This window comes from Schistocerca gregaria, chromosome 4 (genome assembly GCF_023897955.1).
Source record: "Schistocerca gregaria isolate iqSchGreg1 chromosome 4, iqSchGreg1.2, whole genome shotgun sequence".
Lineage (NCBI taxonomy): Eukaryota > Metazoa > Arthropoda > Insecta > Orthoptera > Acrididae > Schistocerca > Schistocerca gregaria.
In genome coordinates, this window is record NC_064923.1 from 466,131,904 (window position 1) to 466,154,915 (window position 23,012).

The following is a 23,012-nucleotide window of genomic DNA, read 5'->3' on the forward strand; positions in this document are numbered from 1 at the left end:
TCAGGTGCAATGATGTTCACTAGCATGGGGCAAATTCACTGTCACTGTATTTTTTCATAATAAATTTTCATCTCTTCTATAGGAAGCTGCAACATCCACACAATCAGTCTCATCTGATGGCAGTTCATCAAATGATGAAAAGATGATGATCACTCTACAGACAGAAGCTGATCATTCTGATCTTGCAATTAATGAGGCTATGGACTCTTCGATGTCAAATTAAAATGGTTAACTCAAGAGCCTTTCAGGATTTTTATAAGTACATGAGACTTGAAGTGTAAATATGTATTTTATTGTGACTGTTAATGTGAACTGAGAGATTCCAGTGATTGTGCATATGTAAAGACAGAGCTTAATGATTAAATCACTGCCTTAGATTTATTGTGTAACCACTCAGTGGTGATACCAAGAAGTGCCTCAAAAATTGTATAATATGTGTGTGTGTGTGTGTGTGTGTGTGTGTGTGTGTGTGTGTGTGTGTGTGTGTGTGTGTGTACATGCATTCTTGCCTGCAAGCAAGTATGTTAAGTTGGAGATTGTTTGTAAATAAATACTGAAAGTAATTTTACTTTCCTACATTGTGTACATTGTTTTAAAATCAAAACTGAGTTTTGAAATTGTGTATGTGTTGCACAGTATAATTGTAAATTATAGTTAGGAAGATGAAGTATTGTCATAATATCTTTATATAAGTTGTGGCTGCTGTTTTAACTATAGTTTCCAGAAAGAGAGATAAATTTGCACAGTTATTTAGTTGTATAAAATTGTTTCAAAATGAAATTTTAAATATTTATGTGTGTGTGTGAGAATGTGTGAAGACATTCACAAAACACTGTGAGTTACATGTGAGAGAGAATGGTTTTCCCCTTATTGGGGCCAAGGAATGACAGTTGTCTAATAAAAGCAATTTCAGGGTATTTTTTAAATTGTGGGAAATATAATTGCCCAATATCTGCAACAGATTTTATAAGTTATCCATTGCAAAGTTAGCAGAAGTTTATAAGCATTAGACTCAAACTTTTTTTAAAATGAAAACAAAGTGTTAATATCTCATTGTAATGAATTGTGAACCAACTCAATGACTGAAAATTTAACCCTTATTCAGCTGTAATTCACAGAGTTGAAACTGGATTGTGGAATTATCATGAGGAACGCTTAGTTGAGTAATTTGGTGAAGATAACTAAAAGAAACAGCAAAATTTCTTGTTTATTTGCTTTATTTACTGCAGTTGAGATGCTAAGAAAGGAGAGATCACTGACATTGCCATTCAGTACATCTTTATTGCATATAATGTATGTAACAAGAGTCAGTGGAACAGATTGATATTATTCATTTAAGTGCTATTCCACTTCTTGATGATCTCAAGTGTACTCTTATTTTGGACATTTGTTAAGTCATATTCATTCAGCCAAAGACAGGAGGTAATACTGTTAAATGTGTGATGGAGCTTTTCGCAGAAATATGAACCTTGATGGAATTGTTTACTTGGAAACACGGTACATGATATTTGGGCTGGCATTGAAGCTAATGGTAGAGAAAAATTTGCTAATTCCTGCAACACTAATGTAACTAATTTATTCTTTTTTTATTCATATCATTAACTAATTGTATGTGACATTTTGATTTTTTCCCCAGTATTTATGTATTATCTCATTTCTGTCAGCAGTAGGTGGTATAACAGTAATATTTCAGGGTCCAAATATTAGCTGCAAAAGCCAACCTTTTCTTTAACAAAATTTGATATTTAAGAGACAAATTTTATTAACAAAGCTAGCCATGTTCTGTTTTGTGAAGTACCACTTTTAAGCAAATTACAGCACTTTGTATTCTTAAATATATCTCGAGCAGTTAATTACAATTTTTCTTAGCTGGTAGTTACTGGTTTATCCTTCCAAACCTCTCTGTTTGCTATAGAGTAATTTGTGCAGCATGATTGTTTGACTTTCAGCTTTTATTATTGATATTACACAAGGTTTTACCTCATTCCAGATCTAGTAAACTGTCACAAAACTTGAATATACAGGAACAGAAAAACTTCCCCTCCTTATTTTATTTTTTCTGTTGATATATAACAAGTGTAAATGTTTCTTATTGCTTGTGGAGTATTTGCAATGCAACTTTCATCTACTCAGGTTTGATTTAGGCCATCTGTGAACCACTTTGGCAGTTTTTGTATTAATCGTCATCACTCTTGCTTTTGTGTTGTGCCAGAGTTTTTTATTTACCCTCTTTTCCTTTCCTTACAGAAGCTGAAAATTCTTTGTCAGTCTGTTGTATCTGTTCATAGATGTGTACATAAAAATTTGGGAGGTAAGGTGATGTGCCACATGATGCACCAGCAAATGTCATACGGCAGTCTGTCTGTGGAATGCACTTCATAACAGTCTTATCCAGTGAGATTTGCTACTCTTCAGCTCTTGATTTTGCTGTTCCCAAGTCGCTGCCAATGACAGACAGTCTATCCTAGACCATTTTTCCCTTCCATTTTGAATGCCTTCCTATGAGATTCCTTTCGGCATGGCATATTACAGGACTCTGATGTCACTCCCGTGAATTTCACCTGTTTTTTGGTGTTGGTAAGTCTTCGCTTGAGATTTCTTGTTTTGCTATCCATTCCCAATGTTTCAAGACCCCAAAATACGTATTGAATCTGCAGGCTTGCTTCTTCTAAGCATCTTCTACCTTTGAATTCTTTATGCTGAAGATCTATTTAGCACATGATCTAACTTTCAAAACCTTGTTAGGTATTTGGCATAGTCCATCCTCTATCCTGGTTTGAACTGCACTGGATATTATTTTATATGGGAGTGAATGGAATATTGTTCTTATTACCCTTTTGTGCAGCAGATCACGAGTGCTGTTAAGCAGTATTAAGGGATTATTTTTATTTTCCGCTTTACTGTGAACTTTTCTGATTGAGTGTTTCCTCTTTCCAAAATGCTTTGTGTTCAACGTAAGTATTTTATGTATGAATTGTTGGGTAGCTTGAGCTATTATATCAGTCAAGGCACACAAATTATATAAAATTTCATTTTATCTAGTTATTTTGTGGATACTTTTGTTGTTTTTGAAACATATTGTCATTTATTGTTCACATAATAGACTTGAAATTGAGGACATACCTTTCTGAAAATTTGATTCTTTGTCAAACAATGTCATTATACATCACTGAAAACAGAATCTGAAGGTGCACAGTCCTACTTACTTTGATACTTTTGTAGTGATCCTTACTGTGAGGTAACTTATGTTTCACAATGACTTAACATTGCATGTGATTGTACATTACTACATTCAGGTGTTTTGATAGATAAATTATATTCTTCCCTATTAAGATCCTTCAGCTGGCGAACTTTTGCTTTTACTTCTCTATGCTCTCTCTCCTGGTTTAAAGCCAATTCATACAATCTACAGAATTTTGAAATGTTTTCTTCAGAATTTCTATTCTTCCCAAAGACTGCTATGGTTTGTCACCATGCTGGGGGGAATGCAATGGATAGAAGGTAGTCAATCTGTACCACTAGGTTTGTCAATGTATTTACGCCAATTTGATGCAATGTTCGGAATTTTTTTTTAATTAACAATCCATTTAGTGTAATTTGAATTGTGAAAACATTGTGGCTCTTTAAAGTTGTCCCTGTTACAAGCATCGTTAAAATTTGTCATTTTATATGCAATACGCTGAATGTGCCCAATAGATTTGTTAAAATGCAACGGCAAATTAGTATTCTATTGTTCCTGAATAATTTTATAATGTTTATGCAATGATTGTTTCAGTGCACTTGTGTATTGTATGAATAGTTTAATATGTGAGACTTTACCAAGCAGTCACAGTCAAAGAGACTGAGCAGTATCTTATTTTAATTGTGTTGTATGTTAGGAAATGCTTTTGCAGACCACTTATTGTAGAGAAAGTACTTTACTGTATTTGTCAGTACAAAGAAAAATTACTTTATCTAAGTTATGGAAAAGGCTTATGAGAAATTTAAAGTTTATCTGTCTTATGAGAATTTTATTGGTGTCTTTCTGTACTGAGATATATACTGTTCATAGTCTAATTGCTAAAATATTCTATAATTTCCAGATTATAGCAGTTCACAAAACTGTAGGTGTCAGGTTTTGTAAGTCATAAGAAATATATCTAAATACCTGTTAAATAATGAAAATAAATTATTTTTGTACTTAAATGTATTTATAAAACATTAACTCTTGAACATAGGCAGATAAAGCTTTTTGAACATAAATATATATATTTTTTTATTTATTTTGCTCTACATATAAAAGAGGAATAACACTGGAACATTTTAACATGTTTGTCGTGGAATGATCAGTACATGATTGGACTGGAATTGTTTGTGGACAGAATGCCTTCTTGCTGCATCTCTCCCATTTTATGTGCTCCTTGTGTACTTTCCCCATATGTGCAGCATAAAAACGGAGGCAATGAATAGCAGTGACATGACGAGCACTGGGACAGGGCCCCTGCAATAAATTATTTGTAAATGAACAAATGTTAGGAAAAAAAGTCAAATTACTGGCAGAGGGACAATTCAGCTTAAGTCTATAGCCAAACCACAAATCCTTTCATACGAGGGTAAGTCGATATCTGCAATTTAGTTACACTTTTCTTTATTTTTGGTATTACTGTTTTACGTTGATGACACATGCTTTGTTTATTGGTTGTTATATCTTTGCAATTTTCAAACTCCTAGGTTAGTTTCGTTATTGCTGCCATGTTGTTAATCATGCCCGCTTTGCTATCTACTTGCACCAAAGAGGAGCAACGTTCTGTGATCTGTTTTTTGTGGTCGGAAGGCATACCGGGCCAAAATTCATCAAAGACTTCCGGCGCAGTACAGGAACAGTTTTTTCCACCAGAGTGTCTACGAATGGGTTGAAAAATTCTGAAATGGTCACACTAGTGTTACAAATGAAGAAACCATTGAGCATTTACGTGAAATGATTCTCTTAGACAGATCAACTATTGAAGAAGTGGCACATCATCTGGAAATCAGTCACAGTTCCGCCTACAAAATCCTCCACAACATACTTGGGTTTCATAAAGTTTGTGCAAGTTGGGTCCCAAAACAACAAACCCACTTGGACATCTGCAAAAACATTTGGATCGCTATTGTAACGAAGGGGACGACTTCTTAGAGTCTTAGACAGTATCATTACTGGTGACGAAACATGGAGCCATCATTACGAGATGGACAGTAAACGGCAGAGTGGAATGGAAACATCAAAATTTGTCGTGCACGAAAAACTTCAAGACCCAAATGCCTGCAGGAAAACTGATTTTTACGGTTTTTTGGGACACACAAGCTCCAGTACTGGAACATTATGGGAAAGGGGGCACAACAATAAACTATGTATGTTACAGTGAAATGCTTACTGCCAGGCTAAAGCCTGCAATTCGAAGCAAACACTGAGATTTGCAGTCAAAAGGTGTTGTATTGTTGCACGACAATGCCCGTCCGCATACTGCTGCCCCCATTGCTTAAATGCTCCAGAAACTCAAATTTGAAGTACTGGATCATCCACCATAGTGACCCAATCTTACCCTTCTATCATTTGTTTGGTCCACCCAAAGAAGCATTAAGGGGCCGTCGATTTGCCAGACGAAGCAGTGGAAGAACCGGTGCATTCCTGGCTCGCAGCTCTCAACCGAGAACCTTCTTTTATGAGGGTATCAGGATTCTTATACAATGATGAACCAAGTGTGTTGAAAAGCAAGGAGATGTTCTCGTAAGTTTCCTATTTAATTACAATAACATTTTATAACTACTTTGCAGATAATAGACTTACCCTCATATTTACTAACAATAACAATGACTTAAGAAAAATACCACAAAGTTAAATTATTCAGAAATTCATGTATCAACTGAATACTAACATTACTGCCTCAGGTGGTAGTGCATGTTGTTATATAATCATCTACATCATTATGCTATTTCATCACTGGCAGTAATGTTCTTAGTAGCAGGACACAGAATAATACACATCTCTCTCTATTCTTAGAGTAAATAAATAATTTTTAAAAAAATTTACAGTCATGAACACATGCCAAACCCTCACTATCCACACATTGCCATTTTCTATAACAGGATCAGAACAACAAAGTGACCGACATCTCGCTGTTTACAGTGCTGCTACCATAGGGACAACCAATCTGAGAACACACAGGGTTGCACCTTAGTTCCGTTCACAAGTTTCAAATCTCTTTGCTATGGTTACTACTCATATGCATACGACTGGCCTGCAACTTAACAGTTGAGTTTCCTTTTTTTTTGAGAAATGTGCAGAAAAGTGTGCTTGATAAAAGGAAAATTCAGTGATCTGCTTCACATTTTGCATGGTCATTCACCTGAGTTTGTGGGCTCAGTGTGGGAATGTTTTGAGTGTGTGTGTGTGTGTGTGTGTGTGTGTGTGTGTGTGTGTGGTGAGAGAGAGAGAGAGAGAGAGAGAGAGAGAGAGAGAGAGAGAGAGAGAGAGAGAGTGGGGGGTGGGGGGGGGGGGGGGGGGGGAATGATGCAATTCTATTACCACTAAGAGTCTAAAGAACAGCAGACAATTTGAAGATTCATAAAAACAATGTCATAAAAGTTTGTAAGTAAAAATGCTGTGAAGAACAGGGGGGAGGTGGTTCAACTAAGCTACAAACACCCAGTAAAAGAGGAAGACAGAACAAGTAAAAAAACTTGCACTCATAACTACAGCTATTAGAGACCTCAACTTCAGGTACAAAATTAATGGATACAAAATTACAATGGAGAGAGGTGATACCACTGTGGTGGCATACTTGATTTTTAAGAAATATTGTTAAAGTGCTGTTAAAAGAAAAGAATTATAGTCCTGCATGCTTTCATTTAATTTGCTTTTGTATAGAAGTCGTCTCCTGGCTTACAACTAAGAAAAACAATTAACTACTATGAGCAGATGAATCATTATAGGCCTGAAATGGTTCATGGAGCAACTATTGTAGAACTTAAACAGGCTGTATGTCACAGTAATTGTTAATGCTGCATACAATCTGTTATCAAAGATAATGGGCAATGGAAAAAGCTGACATGCTGAATGGATTAAAATGTGAATGTGTACTTTGAGGATTATTTTTATATGGAGGTGCTTACAGAACTAGTAAAACAACTAAGGCAACATTAAAAACAGGAAACACCATCATTATCTTAACTTTATAGTGAAGAGAAATGTCAATGGTAAACTTTAGTATGTAACTACAGAACACCTGTCCTTGCTCTAGGCAACTGAATGAAATAAATGAACTGTCGTTAGAAGCTTTGCAGTCCCTGCTAGATGGCGCCACAACTACCACTTATGAACTTCTACTAGAAAGATTGTTACAGAAAAATGGATCAGTGAAGCCTTTTCTTTGCATTGTGGAAATCGCACAAAGATCCCCCCAAAAAATAAACGAAGTTTGTTGAAGTAACATATATGGAGGTGGCTGATAATACAACCTACATAAAATCCTAAGAGGACTGGCATGAAAGGAAAGCAGACAACACCAGACTTGGATAACTGAAGACTTAAGTACCACCGAAATTTAAGGTGTTACTGCTTACACTTTTATTCCAGGAGAGTCATCTGTGTAGAAACCTCCACATGCCTCCACTTCCTGGTCCTTGGTTTCGGCTACGTCCTGACGATGCTGTGCTGGATGTGGTTTTACTAAAAATAATTATAATAATAAACATACATGAAAAACTGGTAGATGAGCAAAACAAACATGAACTGTACATTATATGCTGTTTACTGTTTACATTATATGCTATTGTTAATTCACTGCATAAAAATTGGGATACTAGGTCTGATGCTAACAGTTACTGCCCAACCTCACTTCTGACAGCTTTATTCAAAAACTGGTGTTTATTTTATTGGATATGTAACAAAAAGGAGGAGAAAGAAAAATAGAAACAAACAGATTGCAAACTGATGGATGGCATGATATGGATGAGAATACAACAGCTCAAATTCAAACATGATGTTAATAACTTTGTGCAATAAATTTACGATGCACTGGTGAGTGTTAAGAAACACACCAATGTAAGAGGGAATGTGCACTAAAACTGAAAGAGCCTGTGATATTATTAGTAGTAACTATACCAAAATACAATTCATACTGGAACCCTCTGAAACAAGCAGTGGTATTTAAGAAACATCCCGCCAGCATCCTCCAAATGCAGCTTAATTCACCAGAATAAGTGACTGACTGCAATGCAGTGGCAGCTGTAAGGTTTAGAATGTCACACCAACATGCTCACAGTGGTGTTAAATTGCCCAACCCAATTACATTATTTGAATGATTTCTTGAAGCCTTCAGCTGCAATTTTCTTTATTTCCTGTATGATTGTACAATTTCGGCCATTTTTAAGTATTTTACGGATGATTTTTTTGGTAACAGATTATGTCATATACATCGTTTCTCCTATGACATCAAGTTATGCTCCTAAATTAGTTCGAGATGTTCACACTATTTCAGGAGTGCGTTACTTTTGAGCAGTTGTTGCAAAGCTCTGCAACAACTGCTTGAAAGTAGTAAGTCACTGAAACTGGGCAGTTTTCCGGGCAGAATCAAATATGCTATAGCTAAATCAATGCATAAAAATGGGGATAGTAGGACTGATGCTAACAGTTGCTACCGAACCTCATTTCTGACAGCTTTATTCAAAATTCTTGAAAAAGTTATGTATTCAAGAGTAGCATTGCATGTTAGTAAAAATGTCAATTTGGTTTTCACAAAGGCTTTTCAACAGAAATGCTATATATGCTTTCACTGATCAAATATTAAAGCCTCAGAATACCTGAACATCACCCATTGTGATGTACTTGTTTTCTCAACGGCTTTTGACTGTGTGAATCATGATATTCTTCTAGATGAGCTTAAGTATTATGTTATGAGCGGGAGAGTGCACAAATGGTTTAATTCACATTTAGATAGAGAAATGCAGAAGGTTGAAATTAGCAGTACAGATAGTCAGCAAAAATCAGCAGAGTCCTGTAACTGTGGAGGTATCAAGAATGGTGTCCCGTAAAGTTTAGTATGGCCGAGACTCATTCTTACCTGTTGGGAACAAGCTGTTAGGGCTCTGTTGGAAACACCTTCAATTCCATGCAAGCTTTTACTTTTGAGTGAATTTATTATTTTCCTAATTTCAGTACAAGAGGTGGGTTGAATTCCAGTTTATTACATTGCATTGGTATTGCCTTGCATTTTCTAATGAGTAGCTGGATCCTATTTTCCCTACAACTTTTTGTTAACAAACTTTTTATAACTTAGCCTTCCTGTGTTCTCCAGCTGCCCTGTTTCTCTTTTAACAATATTCCCAATTGCTTAACTTTATTACCAGAGGAGCTAATCTCAGACAAAATATACACACTTCAGGACTTTTTAATAACTTTTCTGAATACAGTGCAGTAGTTTTTATAATGTTTGACTGTTTCTGAGCCATTACTCCTTTTAGATATAAGGTACATTTCTCTTTTCTGTTTACAAGGAAGTTTTAGTAAGCCATGCTTTTATATGGTTTCTTACATTTATGTTTCACTGTTTTATTAGGAAAACTGTTTCCATATATATAGTCACAAATGTATCATGAAATAGGATAAATTTTAAATTACCATCAGGTTCCCCATACAACTCATCCCAGTCTAACTGCTGCAAGTTTTCCTTAAAATGTGTGGTTGTTAAATCTTTAATTGAATGCACTATTTTGGAGGATAGTTTTGCATTACTGTATGGTGCTATGTCATATATTGTAAATAGCTGTGCATCACGATCAGACAAACCACTCTTAACAGAAACAGTTTTTATTTGATTGAGTTTATCTTGGTCTATAAAAATATTATCTATCAGCATGCTACTTTCCTGTACAACCCAAGTAGGAAAATCAGTAACTGATGTCAAACTGAAAGTGCTAAGGTCAAGCTTATTATCAGACACTTTCAGAAAATCTACAGTGAAATACCCACAAATAATAACTAACTAGTTATTATTTAGTCTGGTGTAACAATGCATTTGCACTGGGAATGTGTACCATAAAATGATCCCATTGTGATTGAGGTATTCTGAAAAGTTGCAACCAGGAATCAGCATTCCTGGAAATACATGCATTCAGTTCATATGAAATTCTTGTGACATCTCCTATGTTGGGTTCGTGTTGTTTTTATGTTCTACTGGGAATGTAGGTTGTGTTTACTTGTCAATCTGTCGTGTACGCAGAGTTCTACAGTAGGTTAGACCAGTGAATGTGAGAATGAAATATTAGTTGCGGAGACATAGTGAGTTGTTGTTTGGCCCAAGGTCTGTTTGCTTGTAAGATAACAATTTCAATATCAGATGATGAAGCCAACTACAATCTCACTAGAATGACTATAATTCTTGTTTATTATGTGTGTTTTCTGCATATTAGATTTTTATAACTGGCTCATATCCACCATTTTGATGATGTCACAGCAGATGGGCAGTATCAACAGCTTCAATATTTCCATCCGGTCTGAAAGAAGGGCACCTCGCACAGGCTCTGCACGTCAATGCCCCCCTCCCCTTCCCCAAATTGTTACTGTTTTAGAATCTTATTCTACATTGCTTGCTTACATACCAACGGGGCACTACTGGTTTGACTCCTGGCCAATGCAAATTTTTAAACCAAGGTACTTCTACCGGCTTTTTGTAAAGCATCAGATGCATAAAGATAGAAACAAATAATATATCTGAAGTGCTTGAGACTGATAATCGCCAGTTCAAGCCTTATTTTGGTCATTATTGTTTCTTTTCCATTCAGTTCAATATATAGGTCGTTTACATATACAATCCATCAAATATATACTGATCATCACATACCTACTGGCACAGAATCTAAAAAATGCACAGAATCTCATTTCTGACAAACACATCTCACAAAAATTCAGTTTTCATTGCAAATATAAATGTTTGATCAAAGATCTTCTGGAAAATATTGTTAATACAAAATTGTTTAAATAGAAATACAACTTTTTCTTTATATATTTGACACTTCATGAAAATGTTCATAGAAAATGCACCTTTGTTAAAAATTTGCATCACCCATGAATTGAATATGACCACACTGCATGAAAATTCTACCGCAGAGCCATTGCCTGTCAAAGCCGTTCAGATAACTTCAAAGCTGATTTTTGAGAATTGCATCAAACTGCTTTGGCAGATTGATATTTGAGTTCTGAACTTCACATAACGTAAATATAAAGGAATATGAATGTCTGATTGCTGTGTGGTTTTCTTGTAAGTCAGTCTAGTGAACAATTCGAACCACCTGTTATATTCTTTGGAGAATTGCATTGTATTTTATGAGGATCATACTGGTAGTTTTTGTTTGTATGTTTCACTTACTTGGATGTAAAAGTTTCTTATAACATGCTTGTTGATGGTGGCTTAGACTGCCATGTTTCCTAAACTAATATAGCTCTTGCAGAGATGGCAATTGACTGAGGACAATGTATCTTGGGTTGTGTTATTTGCTAGACTTTTGTGTGTGACACTGCAGTGACCACCTGAACTATAGTGTAACCTGAGGTTTAGGTTAAGTTGGAGGGTGCTAGTTTGGCTGTGTGTCACGAAACTCTTTAATATATAGTGCATTCCATGAATACATTTATGTCCTGAAGGGAACCCCAATTTTTTCCCTGTTGCACAATATTTCCAAGAATTTAATACATTTGGAGGCATTAACAACAAACAACATCCCAGCCCAAATTCCCTTATTTCTGTGAGTGTTGGTTAGTCACATTTTATTTTTCTAATTTTCTCGTGTTCTTAGTTGCATTAACCACTGGTCATTTCTTCATTCATACTGTTATTGTGGCTTTTAGTCCAAGGACTGGTTTGATGCAGCTCTTCATACTACTGTAACCCAAGCAAGCTACCAGATCTCCCAATACCTACTGCAACCTATCTCCTTTTGACCCTGCTTACTATGTTCAACTCTTGTTCCCCCACTACAATTTTTATCTCCCACACTTCCCTCCAATACTAAACTGGTGAATCCCTGATGTCTCAGAAAGTGTCCTATCTACCATCCCTTTTTTCAGTCGAGTATCTACTCCGTTCTTGTGTGAAATGTGTACTGTCCATGTCTCACCTCCATATAAGACTACGCCCCAAACAAATACATTCATAAAAAAACTTCGTAACACTTAAACAAAATTTCTTTTCTTCAGAAATGCTTTTTTTGCCACTGCCTGTCTACATTTTATATCGTCTCTACTTTGACCATCGTCAGTTATTTTACTGCCAAAGTAGCAAATCTCATCTACCAATTTTAGTCAAACAGTGGAAAATCCAAGAAGGAATGTAACAATATTATATTATGGTATAATTTCATAATATTGCTACCACTTTTAGTGTCTCATTTCCAAATCTAATTCCCTCAGCACTGCCTGGTTTAATCAACCACATTCCATTACCCTTGATTTGCTTTTGTCGATGTTCATCTTATATCCTCCTTTTGAGACAATGTCCATTCCATTCAACTGCTCTTCCTAGTCCTTTGCTGTCTGACAGAATTACAATGTCATCGGCAAAACATTTAAGTTTTTATTTCTCTCTCCAGAATTTTGATCCTTTTCCCAAATTTCTGCTTGCTTTCCTTCACAGCTTGCTCAGTGTAAAGATAAAATAACATCAGGGATAGGCTACAACCCTGCCTTACTCCCTCCTCGAGCCCTGCTTTCTTTACATGCCCCTCTACTCTTATAACTGCCATCTGGTTTCTGTACATGTTGCAAATGACCTTTCACTCCCAGTATTTTATCCCCGTTACCTTCAGAATTTCAAAGCATGTATTACAATCAACATTGTCAAACACCTGCTGTTCCTTTAAAGAATCCAAGTTAGTATTTTGCAAGCATCACTTATTAAACTGATAGTTTGGTAATTTTCAAATCTGCCAGCACCTGCCTTCTTTGGAACTGGAATTATTACATTCTTCTTAAAGTCTGCAGGTATACATCTCATATCTTGCACACCCGGTGGAATAGTTTTGTTATGGCTGGCTCTCCCAAGCATATCAGAAGATCTAAAGGAATATTGTCTGCTACCAAGGGCTGTGTATCAACTTAGATCTTCCAGTGCTCTGTCACATTCTTCTTGCAGTATCATATCCCCTGTCTATAGAATTGCTTTCAAGTATATTTCCTTGTGTAGGCCATCTATATATTCCTTTCAGCTTTCCCTTCTTTGCTTAGTATTGGTTTTTTCATCTGAGGTCTTGATATTAATACAGCTGCTTTTCTTTCCTCCAGTCATTTTGCTTTATTCTTCTACCATTCTTCCTTCTATTCCTTTTTCTACTATCAAATTTCAGTCCCCCCATCACAAATTTTCATCTCTCTTAAATATCTGAATAACTTCTTTTATCTCATCATTCATATCTTCAAATTCTTCATCTGCAGAACTGGTTGGCATATAGACTCAACAGTACTACTGTGGTGGCTGTTGGCTTTGTGTATCTTGGCTACTATACTGCATTCATTGTGCTGTTCATACCAGTTTACCTGCTTCCCTATTTTCCTATTTCTTATTAGATTCACTCCAGCATTGCCCAGCTTTGAACTTATCTGAACGGCTTTGACAGGCTTGATCATTTTCTTGCACAGATGTTGGCTCTGCGGTAGAATTTTCATGCAGTGTGGTCATATTCAATTCATGGGTGATGCAAATTTTTAACAAAGGTGCATTTTCTATGAACATTTTCATGAAGTGTCAAATATATAAAGAAAAAGTTGTATTTCTATTTAAACAATTTTGTATTAACAATATTTTCCAGAAGATCTTTGATCAAACATTTATATTTGCAATGAAAACTGAATTTTTGTGAGATGTGTTTGTCAGAAATGAGATTCTGTGCATTTTTTAGATTCTGTGCCAGTAGGTATGTGATGATCAGTATATATTTGATGGATTGTATATGTAAACGACCTATATATTGAACTGAATGGAAAAGAAACAATAATGACCAAAATAAGGCTTGAACTGGCGATTATCAGTCTCAAGCACTTCAGATATATTGTTTGTTTCTATCTTTATGCATCTGATGCTTTACAAAAAGCCGGTAGAAGTACCTTGGTTTAAAAATTTGCATTGGCCAGGAGTCAAACCAGTAGTGCCCCGTTGGTATGTAAGCAAGCAATGTAGAATAAGATTCTAAAACAGAAACAATTTGGGGAAGGGGAGGGGGGCATTGACGTGCAGAGCCTGTGCGAGGTGCCCTTCTTTCAGACCGGATGGAAATATTGAAGCTGTTGATACTGCCCATCTGCTGTGACATCATCAAAATGGTGGATATGAGCCAGTTATAAAAATCTAATATGCAGAAAACACACATAATAAACAAGAATTATAGTCATTCTAGTGAGATTGTAGTTGGCTTCATCATCTGATATTGAAATTGTTATCTTACAAGCAAACAGACCTTGGGCCAAACAACAACTCACAGTTAAATTCCTACAGGTATTTGCTTCAACTGTCGTGTATGTGAAGTATTACATTAAAAACAAAGATTCCAAGACTTACCAAGCGGGAAAGCGCCGGCAGACAGGCACATGAACAAAACACACAAACACACACACAGAATTACGAGCTTTCGCAACTGGCAGTTGCTTCGTCAGGAAGGAAGGAAGGAAGGAGAGGGAAAAATGAAAGGGTGTGGGTTTTAAGGGAGAGGGTAAGGAGTCATTCCAATCCCGGGAGCGGAAAGACTTCCCTTAGGGGAAAAAAAGGACAGGTGTACACTCGCACACACGCACACATGTGTGTGTTTGTGTGTTTTGTTCATGTGCCTGTCTGCCGGCGCTTTCCCGCTTGGTAAGTCTTGGAATCTTTGTTTTTAATATATTTTTCCCAGGTGAAGTATTACATTTGTTGAGAAGGTACAAGATTGACCAATGCTGCTGCACCTTAGACCAGGAACCGGTATAAGTGACTTTGTTGATGGAACAGCAGTCTATTCAGAGGAGTTCCTGATCGGCGAAATCAGAGCTGGTCATTCGAGTGATAGTGTTGACAACATACAATCTTTGTTATTGCTACATTTGAGTGTTGACTGACTTTCGCTGGTACATAAGTTTTTATGGTTTTATATCTTTTATTGTAGTACGCGTGGTATGTGTGTTGTGTATGACTGCATCCTGATTTGTTGCCTGCTACTGTTTCTTTTTAGTTCATATATAAAATAGTGCATTCAATTAAAGATTTAACAACCACACATTTTAAGGAAAACTTGCAGCAGTTAGACTGGGATGAGTTGTATGGGGAACCTGATGGTAATTTAAAATTTATCCTATTTCATGATACATTTGTGACTATATATAAGTATTAAACATCGAAAGTGCAGAATGTAGGCCTTCATTTAATTGGATTAGTCAACAATCCAGTTCTGCACCAATACATCAGTGGTGTCTACATTAACTTAACGTTAATACAGTTATCTGTACCCTAGCTGCAACTATAGTGCAGGGGCATCTGTTGGACAAATGTGTGGTTCTTCTCCATTTTATAATGCGAACAGCTGAAAGCAAGAGGAAACCATAGTTGCTGTTCTTGGGTAAATTATTCTGGAGGTAAAATAGTCCCCCATTCAGGTGATGATTTCGACACTCGATTGGCTTGGTTTCCTCATCTTCATCAGCTTAAGCAGAAGTGCTGGCAGCACCTCAATACCATCCATTGCCTGAGCAACACAAATTGGGGTGCAGATCGCTCTATGCTTCTGCGGCTCTACAGAGCCCTTGTCCAGTACCGAATTGACTATGGGATTGTGGTTCGGCAGTGCCCTCAGCTTTGCATTTACTTGACCCTGTGCACTGCGGGGTTTGATTAGCGACGGGAACTTTTAGGACAAGTCCGGTCACCAGTGTACCGGTGGGGAGGCTGGGGTCCCTCCATTCCAAATGAGACGTGCACAACTGCTCACCAGTTACATAGCACACATTTGTAGTTCTCCTGAGCATTGAAATTACTGTCTCCTTTTCCGGCCCGCGGCAGTCCATCTCCTGCATTGGCGGCCCAGGTCGAGGCTAACAATTGCGGTCTGCATGCGGTCCTTTCTTTCCGAACTGGAGTCCTTCCCTTCTCATAAATAACTGCCTCAGTGTGGGATTGTGCTGCTAGCTCAGAATCTTGGCTGATTTTGTATTTACAGCCCTGTACTCAATTCGCCCCAAGTCCTGTTCCTCTTGCTACTGAACTTCACTAACATCCACTACGTCTAATTTTAACTTATCCATTTCCCTCTTTAAATTTTCTAACCTACCTGCCTGACTAACCCTCAAGTGGATGTGGTACGTGCCTATGTTTATAAAGTGCAATAATCACAAAAAACAGTGTTTTCTATTTTATTGTTCTTTTACAACTGTAAGCCTGTACCTGTTGCTTCATTACTGCTTCAGCTAACAGTGATAAGTTGTTTTGTCACACGCCTAAGTGAGCATCAGTAATATAAAACAGCGAGCTAGTTGGCATGGATTCAATACAACTGTGCTGTTTAATGTTCGGGGTAAGTCATTAGTGTGGGGTAACACTTGTATGCAGCAACAGAATGACATAATGAAAATTTATTTTATTATTGTTTAATTAAACAGTGATTTAGCTCACATAATATAAGTTTATTTTAGCACTTTTTAATTAAACTGTGATTTTGATCATACATGTTTACCTTGGTAACAAAGATGCAGCTATTCTTTACATGTGTACAAATTACACCATGCACCTGTTTGTGTTATGAAAATGGTGCACCTGCTCGAGGGCTGAGGGATGTAATGTTCGACGCTCTGACCCGTAGAATGTCAGTTTTGTTTCCTGCTCCTGAGTAGTGGCCACCTGGACATCCGAATGGGGTTGGTTGGTTAAGAAGAGGGGGGAAAGGGACCAAACTATGAGGTAATCGGTCCCTTGTTCTTAATAAAACAATGCCACAGGTGTGAGAATAAAACAGATGAGACATATAACACAAAACAGAGAGAAAGGAAAGACAACAAGAATGAATGGAAGGCAACAAACACTAAAAGGAACAAAAGGACAAGAAAACGACAGACGCAAGAAACATTTAGAAGAGAGACAAACAAAGAAGCAGATTACAGTGGCTGGCCGACCATGAAAATAAAAAGGAAAAGCCAGCTGCCCTACAACACATTAAAACCTCAACCCTAAAAGCACTAGGGTGGAGGACACAGAGGGACAAAGCACATGTACTAAACCTTAGATTGAATGATAAAACCCACCCTCACGGATGAAACATAAAACCAAATCAGCTGATGAGGCGTTGTCTGCTAAAATCAATGATAACGAGTCTGGCAACCGAAGATTAAGTCCCAGGGCAGCCAAAGAAGGACAGAGCAAAAGAATGTGGGCCATTGTCAACCGAGCACCGCACTCACACTCAGGCGAGTCTGCACGACTCAGGAGGTAGTTGTGGGTCGCCCAGGCATGGCCAATGCGAGCCAGCAGAGAACCATGGAGTCCCTGTGAGAGGCCCTCATCACGGACTTCCACACATTTGTGGTTCCATAAATGGCTAACAGATTATCGTGTGTACTGAGATTTTGCAATTCCATCTCCCAAAGCTGAAAAACCTCGCGGCTTAATAACGAATGCACGTCAGATGCGGGGATGCCCATCTCCAGAAGTGGTTTCCGTGTAGCCTGTTTGGTCAGCCTGCCAGCAAGTTCATTTTCTGTGATTCCAATGTGATCAGGGGTCCAGACGAACACCACTGAATGAATGGACCGTTCCAGGGCATAGATGGACTCCAGGATGGACAATACCAAAGGATGACGATAGTAGCACTGGTTGATAGTTTTCAGGCTGCTCAAGGAGTCAGTACATACAGGTAAAAGAAAAGACTCCCCAGGGCATGAATGGAGATACTGAAGTGCACAAGAATGGCTACCAGCACTGCAGTGAAGACACTGCATCAATCAGGTAAGGAATGCTGTTCAATATGGTCGCAGTGAACATAGGCAAAGCCAACATTATCATCAGCCATCGAGCCATCAGTGTAAACCAACCCAGAGCCCTGGAACATGTCAAGAATTGAGAGGAAGTGACAGCGTAGAGCTGTAGGGTTAATTGAGTCCGTAACGCCATGTGAAAGGTCCAGACGAAGCTGTGGCTGAGGCATACACCATAGAGGCGTATGTGAACGGACTGCAACCAGAGGTGAAGGGAAGGACTCCAGTTCGGAAAGAAAGGACCGCATGCAGACCGCAATTGTTAGCCTCGACCTGGGCCGCCAATGCAGGAGATGGACTGCCGCGGGCCGGAAAAGGAGACAGTAATTTCAATGCTCAGGAGAACTACAAATGTGTGCTATGTAACTGGTGAGCAGTTGTGCACGTCTCATTTGGAATGGAGGGACCCCAGCCTCCCCACCGGTACACTGGTGACCGGACTTGTCCTAAAAGTTCCCGTCGCTAATCAAACCCCGCAGTGCACAGGGTCAAGTAAATGCAAAGCTGAGGGCACTGCCGAACCACAATCCCATAGTCAATTCGGTACTGGACAAGGGCTCTGTAGAGCCGCAGAAGCATAGAGCGATCTGCACCCCAATTTGTGTTGCTCAGGCAATGGATGGTATTGAGGTGCTGCCAGCACTTCTGCTTAAGCTGATGAAGATGAGGAAACCAAGCCAATCGAGTGTCGAAATCATCACCTGAATGGGGGACTATTTTACCTCCAGAATAATTTACCCAAGAACAGCAACTATGGTTTCCTCTTGCTTTCAGCTGTTCGCATTATAAAATGGAGAAGAACCACACATTTGTCCAACAGATGCCCCTGCACTATGGTTGCAGCTAGGGTACAGATAACTGTATTAACGTTAAGTTAATGTAGACACCACTGATGTATTGGTGCAGAACTGGATTGTTGACTAATCCAATTAAATGAAGGCCTACATTCTGCACTTTCGATGTTTAATACTTAATACATGAGATCCTTTGTATGAACTAAAAAGAAACAGTAGCAGGCAACAAATCAGGATGCAGTCCAATTTTGGGATCAACCACAGATTGCAATACCACCTGTCTGCTTCGACTTGTGACATTACTGTGTTGTGTGGCATCATTGTGGCATGCAGTATTTAAATTGAACTGTGTTTGCACTGGGCATGTTGAAGTATGCAGTGGCACTCTAATGTGACATGTTTGTTTCTAAATTGTTTTTGAGTGCTTTTAGTGATTTACTGGACTTCTTGAGTGCTTGTTCGTTTTAATAACACTGGAATGGTCTGCGGCAGTTTGTTAGCGAGTTACACGGATGATGGTAGTTAGGGCTAATAGATTTGTGTTCATGGTTAGAATTATTAGTGTGGTGTAAGTTTATGGTTAGAGATTTAATTTTATGTTTTGTTTTTTGTTAATTTTGGATATGACAAAGTTCATGAATATGCCGTAATGAGGGATGACATGCTGGCCACAGTTAAATTCCTACAGGTATTTGCTTCAACTGTCGTGTATGTGAAGTATTACATTAAAAACAAAGATTCCAAGACTTACCAAGCGGGAAAGCGCCGGCAGACAGGCACATGAACAAAACACACAAACACACACACAGAATTACGAGCTTTCGCAACTGGCAGTTGCTTCGTCAGGAAGGAAGGAAGGAAGGAGAGGGAAAAATGAAAGGGTGTGGGTTTTAAGGGAGAGGGTAAGGAGTCATTCCAATCCCGGGAGCGGAAAGACTTCCCTTAGGGGAAAAAAAGGACAGGTGTACACTCGCACACATGTGTGTGTTTGTGTGTTTTGTTCATGTGCCTGTCTGCCGGCGCTTTCCCGCTTGGTAAGTCTTGGAATCTTTGTTTTTAATATATTTTTCCCAGGTGAAGTATTACATTTGTTGAGAAGGTACAAGATTGACCAATGCTGCTGCACCTTAGACCAGGAACCGGTATAAGTGACTTTGTTGATGAAACAGCAGTCTATTCAGAGGGGTTCCTGATCGGCGAAATCAGAGCTGGTCATTCGAGTGATAGTGTTGACAACATACAATCTTTGTTATTGCTACATTTGAGTGTTGACTGACTTTCGCTGGTACATAAGTTTTTATGGTTTTATATCTTTTATTGTAGTACGCGTGGTATGTGTGTTGTGTATGACTGTGCATTTCTTGTATAATGGAATTGACGCATTTTTTATCGACATTTGGGTAGATGTGTTAGTAATTGTTAATTATGTTGGATTGTGATTGGTAAGTATTGTGGAGTTTGTGTTACCTTCATTGGTGAGGTTATGTTAGTATTGGTTATAAGGGCGCATTTTGGTTATGTGAAGTATTAGATACCGGATTTGTAGTAGTTGTATGTGGCATTGTGGATTTAGTGTAAGCAATATAGGTCAAGTTAAATTCCTAGTACTGGGTTTTGGAGCTATGCATGTGTTCATAAAACTTCCAATAAAAGTATTTTTTCAGTATTTTTTATTGTGGTTTTACTGAATGTTGAGGATTTTGTTTGTGTGATTTTTGTGCTCATATTTGTTTTGATATGTCTTCATTATTAGGATTGTTGTACATTTAGTGTGTCCCTGCCCAAAACCACCTAATTCCTGCAGCTGTCCCCTTAGTTTCTTGCTATTTCTCCAATTAAATAATTTTCATACAATTCTTTTTTGAGTGATGCCATTGCCATGATATTGTATCGGCTTGATATAGGAGCATTTGCTATCACCATATGTCAAAGCCAACAAGTGGTACTTCGAGCTTTTGCTTTACCCAATTTTGAACACTTTTGGTATCAGGAGCCAATGAGAATTATTCTTGCTTTGAATAATGCTGAATGACAATAAATACTCTTCCCTAGATTGCCACATGGCCATATTTTTGTGCCAGTACAATTTTGCTTTTTTTGTCCAGCAACACACTGTAAAGCTATCAAACATAGTGACTGTGTCTCCAACAGATTGATATCAGCAACCACAAAGTTAAATATTATACAGTTTTCATGGAAAGGATGTATGCTGCAGTTTATTTATGTCTCTGTATATAACAATTTCTGGTGCACTGCAGGTGTACCAATGGTAACATTAAAATGTTACTGTGAAAAGAGAAAGAGGTGCAACCAAGTTGTATGAAAACACAGGTTTGCAATCAAATTAAAGGTTAAAAACACACACATGGACACGAGGGGGGATAAATCTTTAATAAAATTATTTCTACCACAACTAGCAAAATTGTTTGGATCTATGTATAATGAGTTAAAGAAACAGCATATATCCATTTCTTGATCATGCTACTACGAAAATCAAGGCTGAATTTTGAATATTTACCAGTAATATTTAGAGAAAGTATATTACAAACAAAGCTTAAACAATTTGTCATGGTATTGTGGACATGTTTCCAGGAATGGGAGGCGATTTACATTACTAAATAGATAAGTACCTGGTATATGGCACAAGATGGTGCTTCGACTAAAACACAGTTACAGTGTACAGTGTACAGTGCAATGCATGATGGCAAGTGGCTGACTGCATTTGTATTTGATTCAGAGAGCAGGAAAAAAACCTGATGCAGTGACAAGTGACCTGTAGCAAAGTCCGAGGTCAAGGTTAGGTTGGAATGTGGCAATCTGGTTGTGTTGGAATCTCTACACAGGAATACGACAATTCATCGTGTTCACTTGTTATAATTCATTCTGCAGTTACAAAGTGCAGCATACAACAGAAGACATATGTACATCATAACTGCACTTCTGCGCTCTTCTCTATGCTTTGAAAAGATTATTTCACAGAAATGTCATGAAAACCTTTAAGAGTTCATAATAAATGCATCTACACTGATCCTTGACGAAATTCACAGAACATTTTACCCTTGTCTTACGTCTACCATACATATTAATAAGAGAGACAGTAATGGTTCACGTGACAAAACCAGTACTTCTAGCTAATCCTGACATTGAAAAAGCAAGGAAAGCTCGTGAAGACTAACAGCTGTTTGTGCATTATGAAACACTATACATCTGTGGGAGACACAATTTGGGGAACAAAATAGAAGAAAGTGTATACTATAACCTTCAAATCTGTTCTTGACATAGCTGTAGGTCCTTATACTGGAACAAATGTTTTCTTGGTGTTTACTACTGAACAGTCTGTAAGTTAGTCAAAATTTATTGTAGGTAAAATCTACCTTATTACCCTTGTCTTACGTCTACCACACATATTAATAAGAGTACCAGTAATGGTCCACTTGACAAAACCAGTACTTCTAGCTAATCCTGACATTGAAAAAGCAAGGAAAGCTCGTGAAGACTAACAGCTGTTTGTGCATTATGAAGCACTATACATCCGTGGGAGGCACAATTTGGGGAACAAAATAGAAGAAAGTGTATACTATAACCTTCAAATCTGTTCTTGACATAGCTGTAGGTCCTACTATTGGAACGAATGTTTGGTTGGTGTTTACTACTGAATAGCCTATAAGTTAGTCAAAAATTATTGTAGGTAAAATCTACCTTATTGCGAGCTTAAATTTTTTTTAATATTTCGAAGCGTCATTTAGTATTCATACCAACAGCAAACGGATTCTTCCGCATATTAGGTCTGCAACTTAGATGTAAACATTCCGGAAATTGGATATATTTGTTCCATTAATTTGCTGCTATAAATACATTAACGTACCGTTGCCTTACTGTCCCTCCGCTTCCTGCTCTGGGGGCAACAGCTTTTATTGGTGATCTACTTCCAGCTCCAACAGATGTAGAACTCGGTACTGCTGGCTTTAAATAAATATAAACGATACATTAAGACAGCCATCTCTCAGTGGAATTATCTTACATATTAAGAAATGCTTGTACAAAAACACACCATTGCGCCTTTTCTCTAAGAATTCTAAAAAGTTCAGCTTCCACGTTCCCACGAAAAATCCAATCTGTCCGCACACCACTTTTCTACCTCTTGGCGTGGACACGTCAAAGACTACACCGCTTTCACGTCGTCCAACTTCCTCCACATCGGTGAGGATATGACGTCGCCC

The 23,012-nt window shown here is 37.8% G+C and overlaps 2 protein-coding genes and 1 non-coding gene across 3 annotated transcripts in view; 1 reads left to right on the forward strand and 2 right to left on the reverse strand.

Moving 5' to 3' along the window:
* Nucleotides 1-4,261, forward strand: part of LOC126266755 (transcription factor Sp4-like) — a 100,049-nt gene extending 95,788 nt beyond the window's left edge. The window contains exon 12 of the mRNA XM_049971270.1: nt 83-4,261. Within this exon, the coding sequence (XP_049827227.1) occupies nt 83-223 (141 nt within the window). The 3' untranslated portion in view covers nt 224-4,261. The remainder of the gene's footprint in view (nt 1-82) is intronic.
* Nucleotides 4,169-22,997, reverse strand: LOC126266756 (protein transport protein Sec61 subunit beta). The gene is given in 5 exon segments (XM_049971272.1): nt 4,169-4,480; nt 7,582-7,613; nt 7,615-7,687; nt 22,658-22,755; nt 22,844-22,997. Coding segments are annotated over 5 exon segments (297 nt in total). The 5' UTR covers nt 22,847-22,997; the 3' UTR covers nt 4,169-4,389.
* LOC126268520 (small nucleolar RNA Z195/SNORD33/SNORD32 family) lies at nt 5,898-5,967 on the reverse strand. The gene has a single exon (XR_007549135.1). It is a non-coding gene; the product is annotated as a small nucleolar RNA Z195/SNORD33/SNORD32 family (small nucleolar RNA).
* Nucleotides 22,998-23,012: the final 15 nt, after the last annotated feature.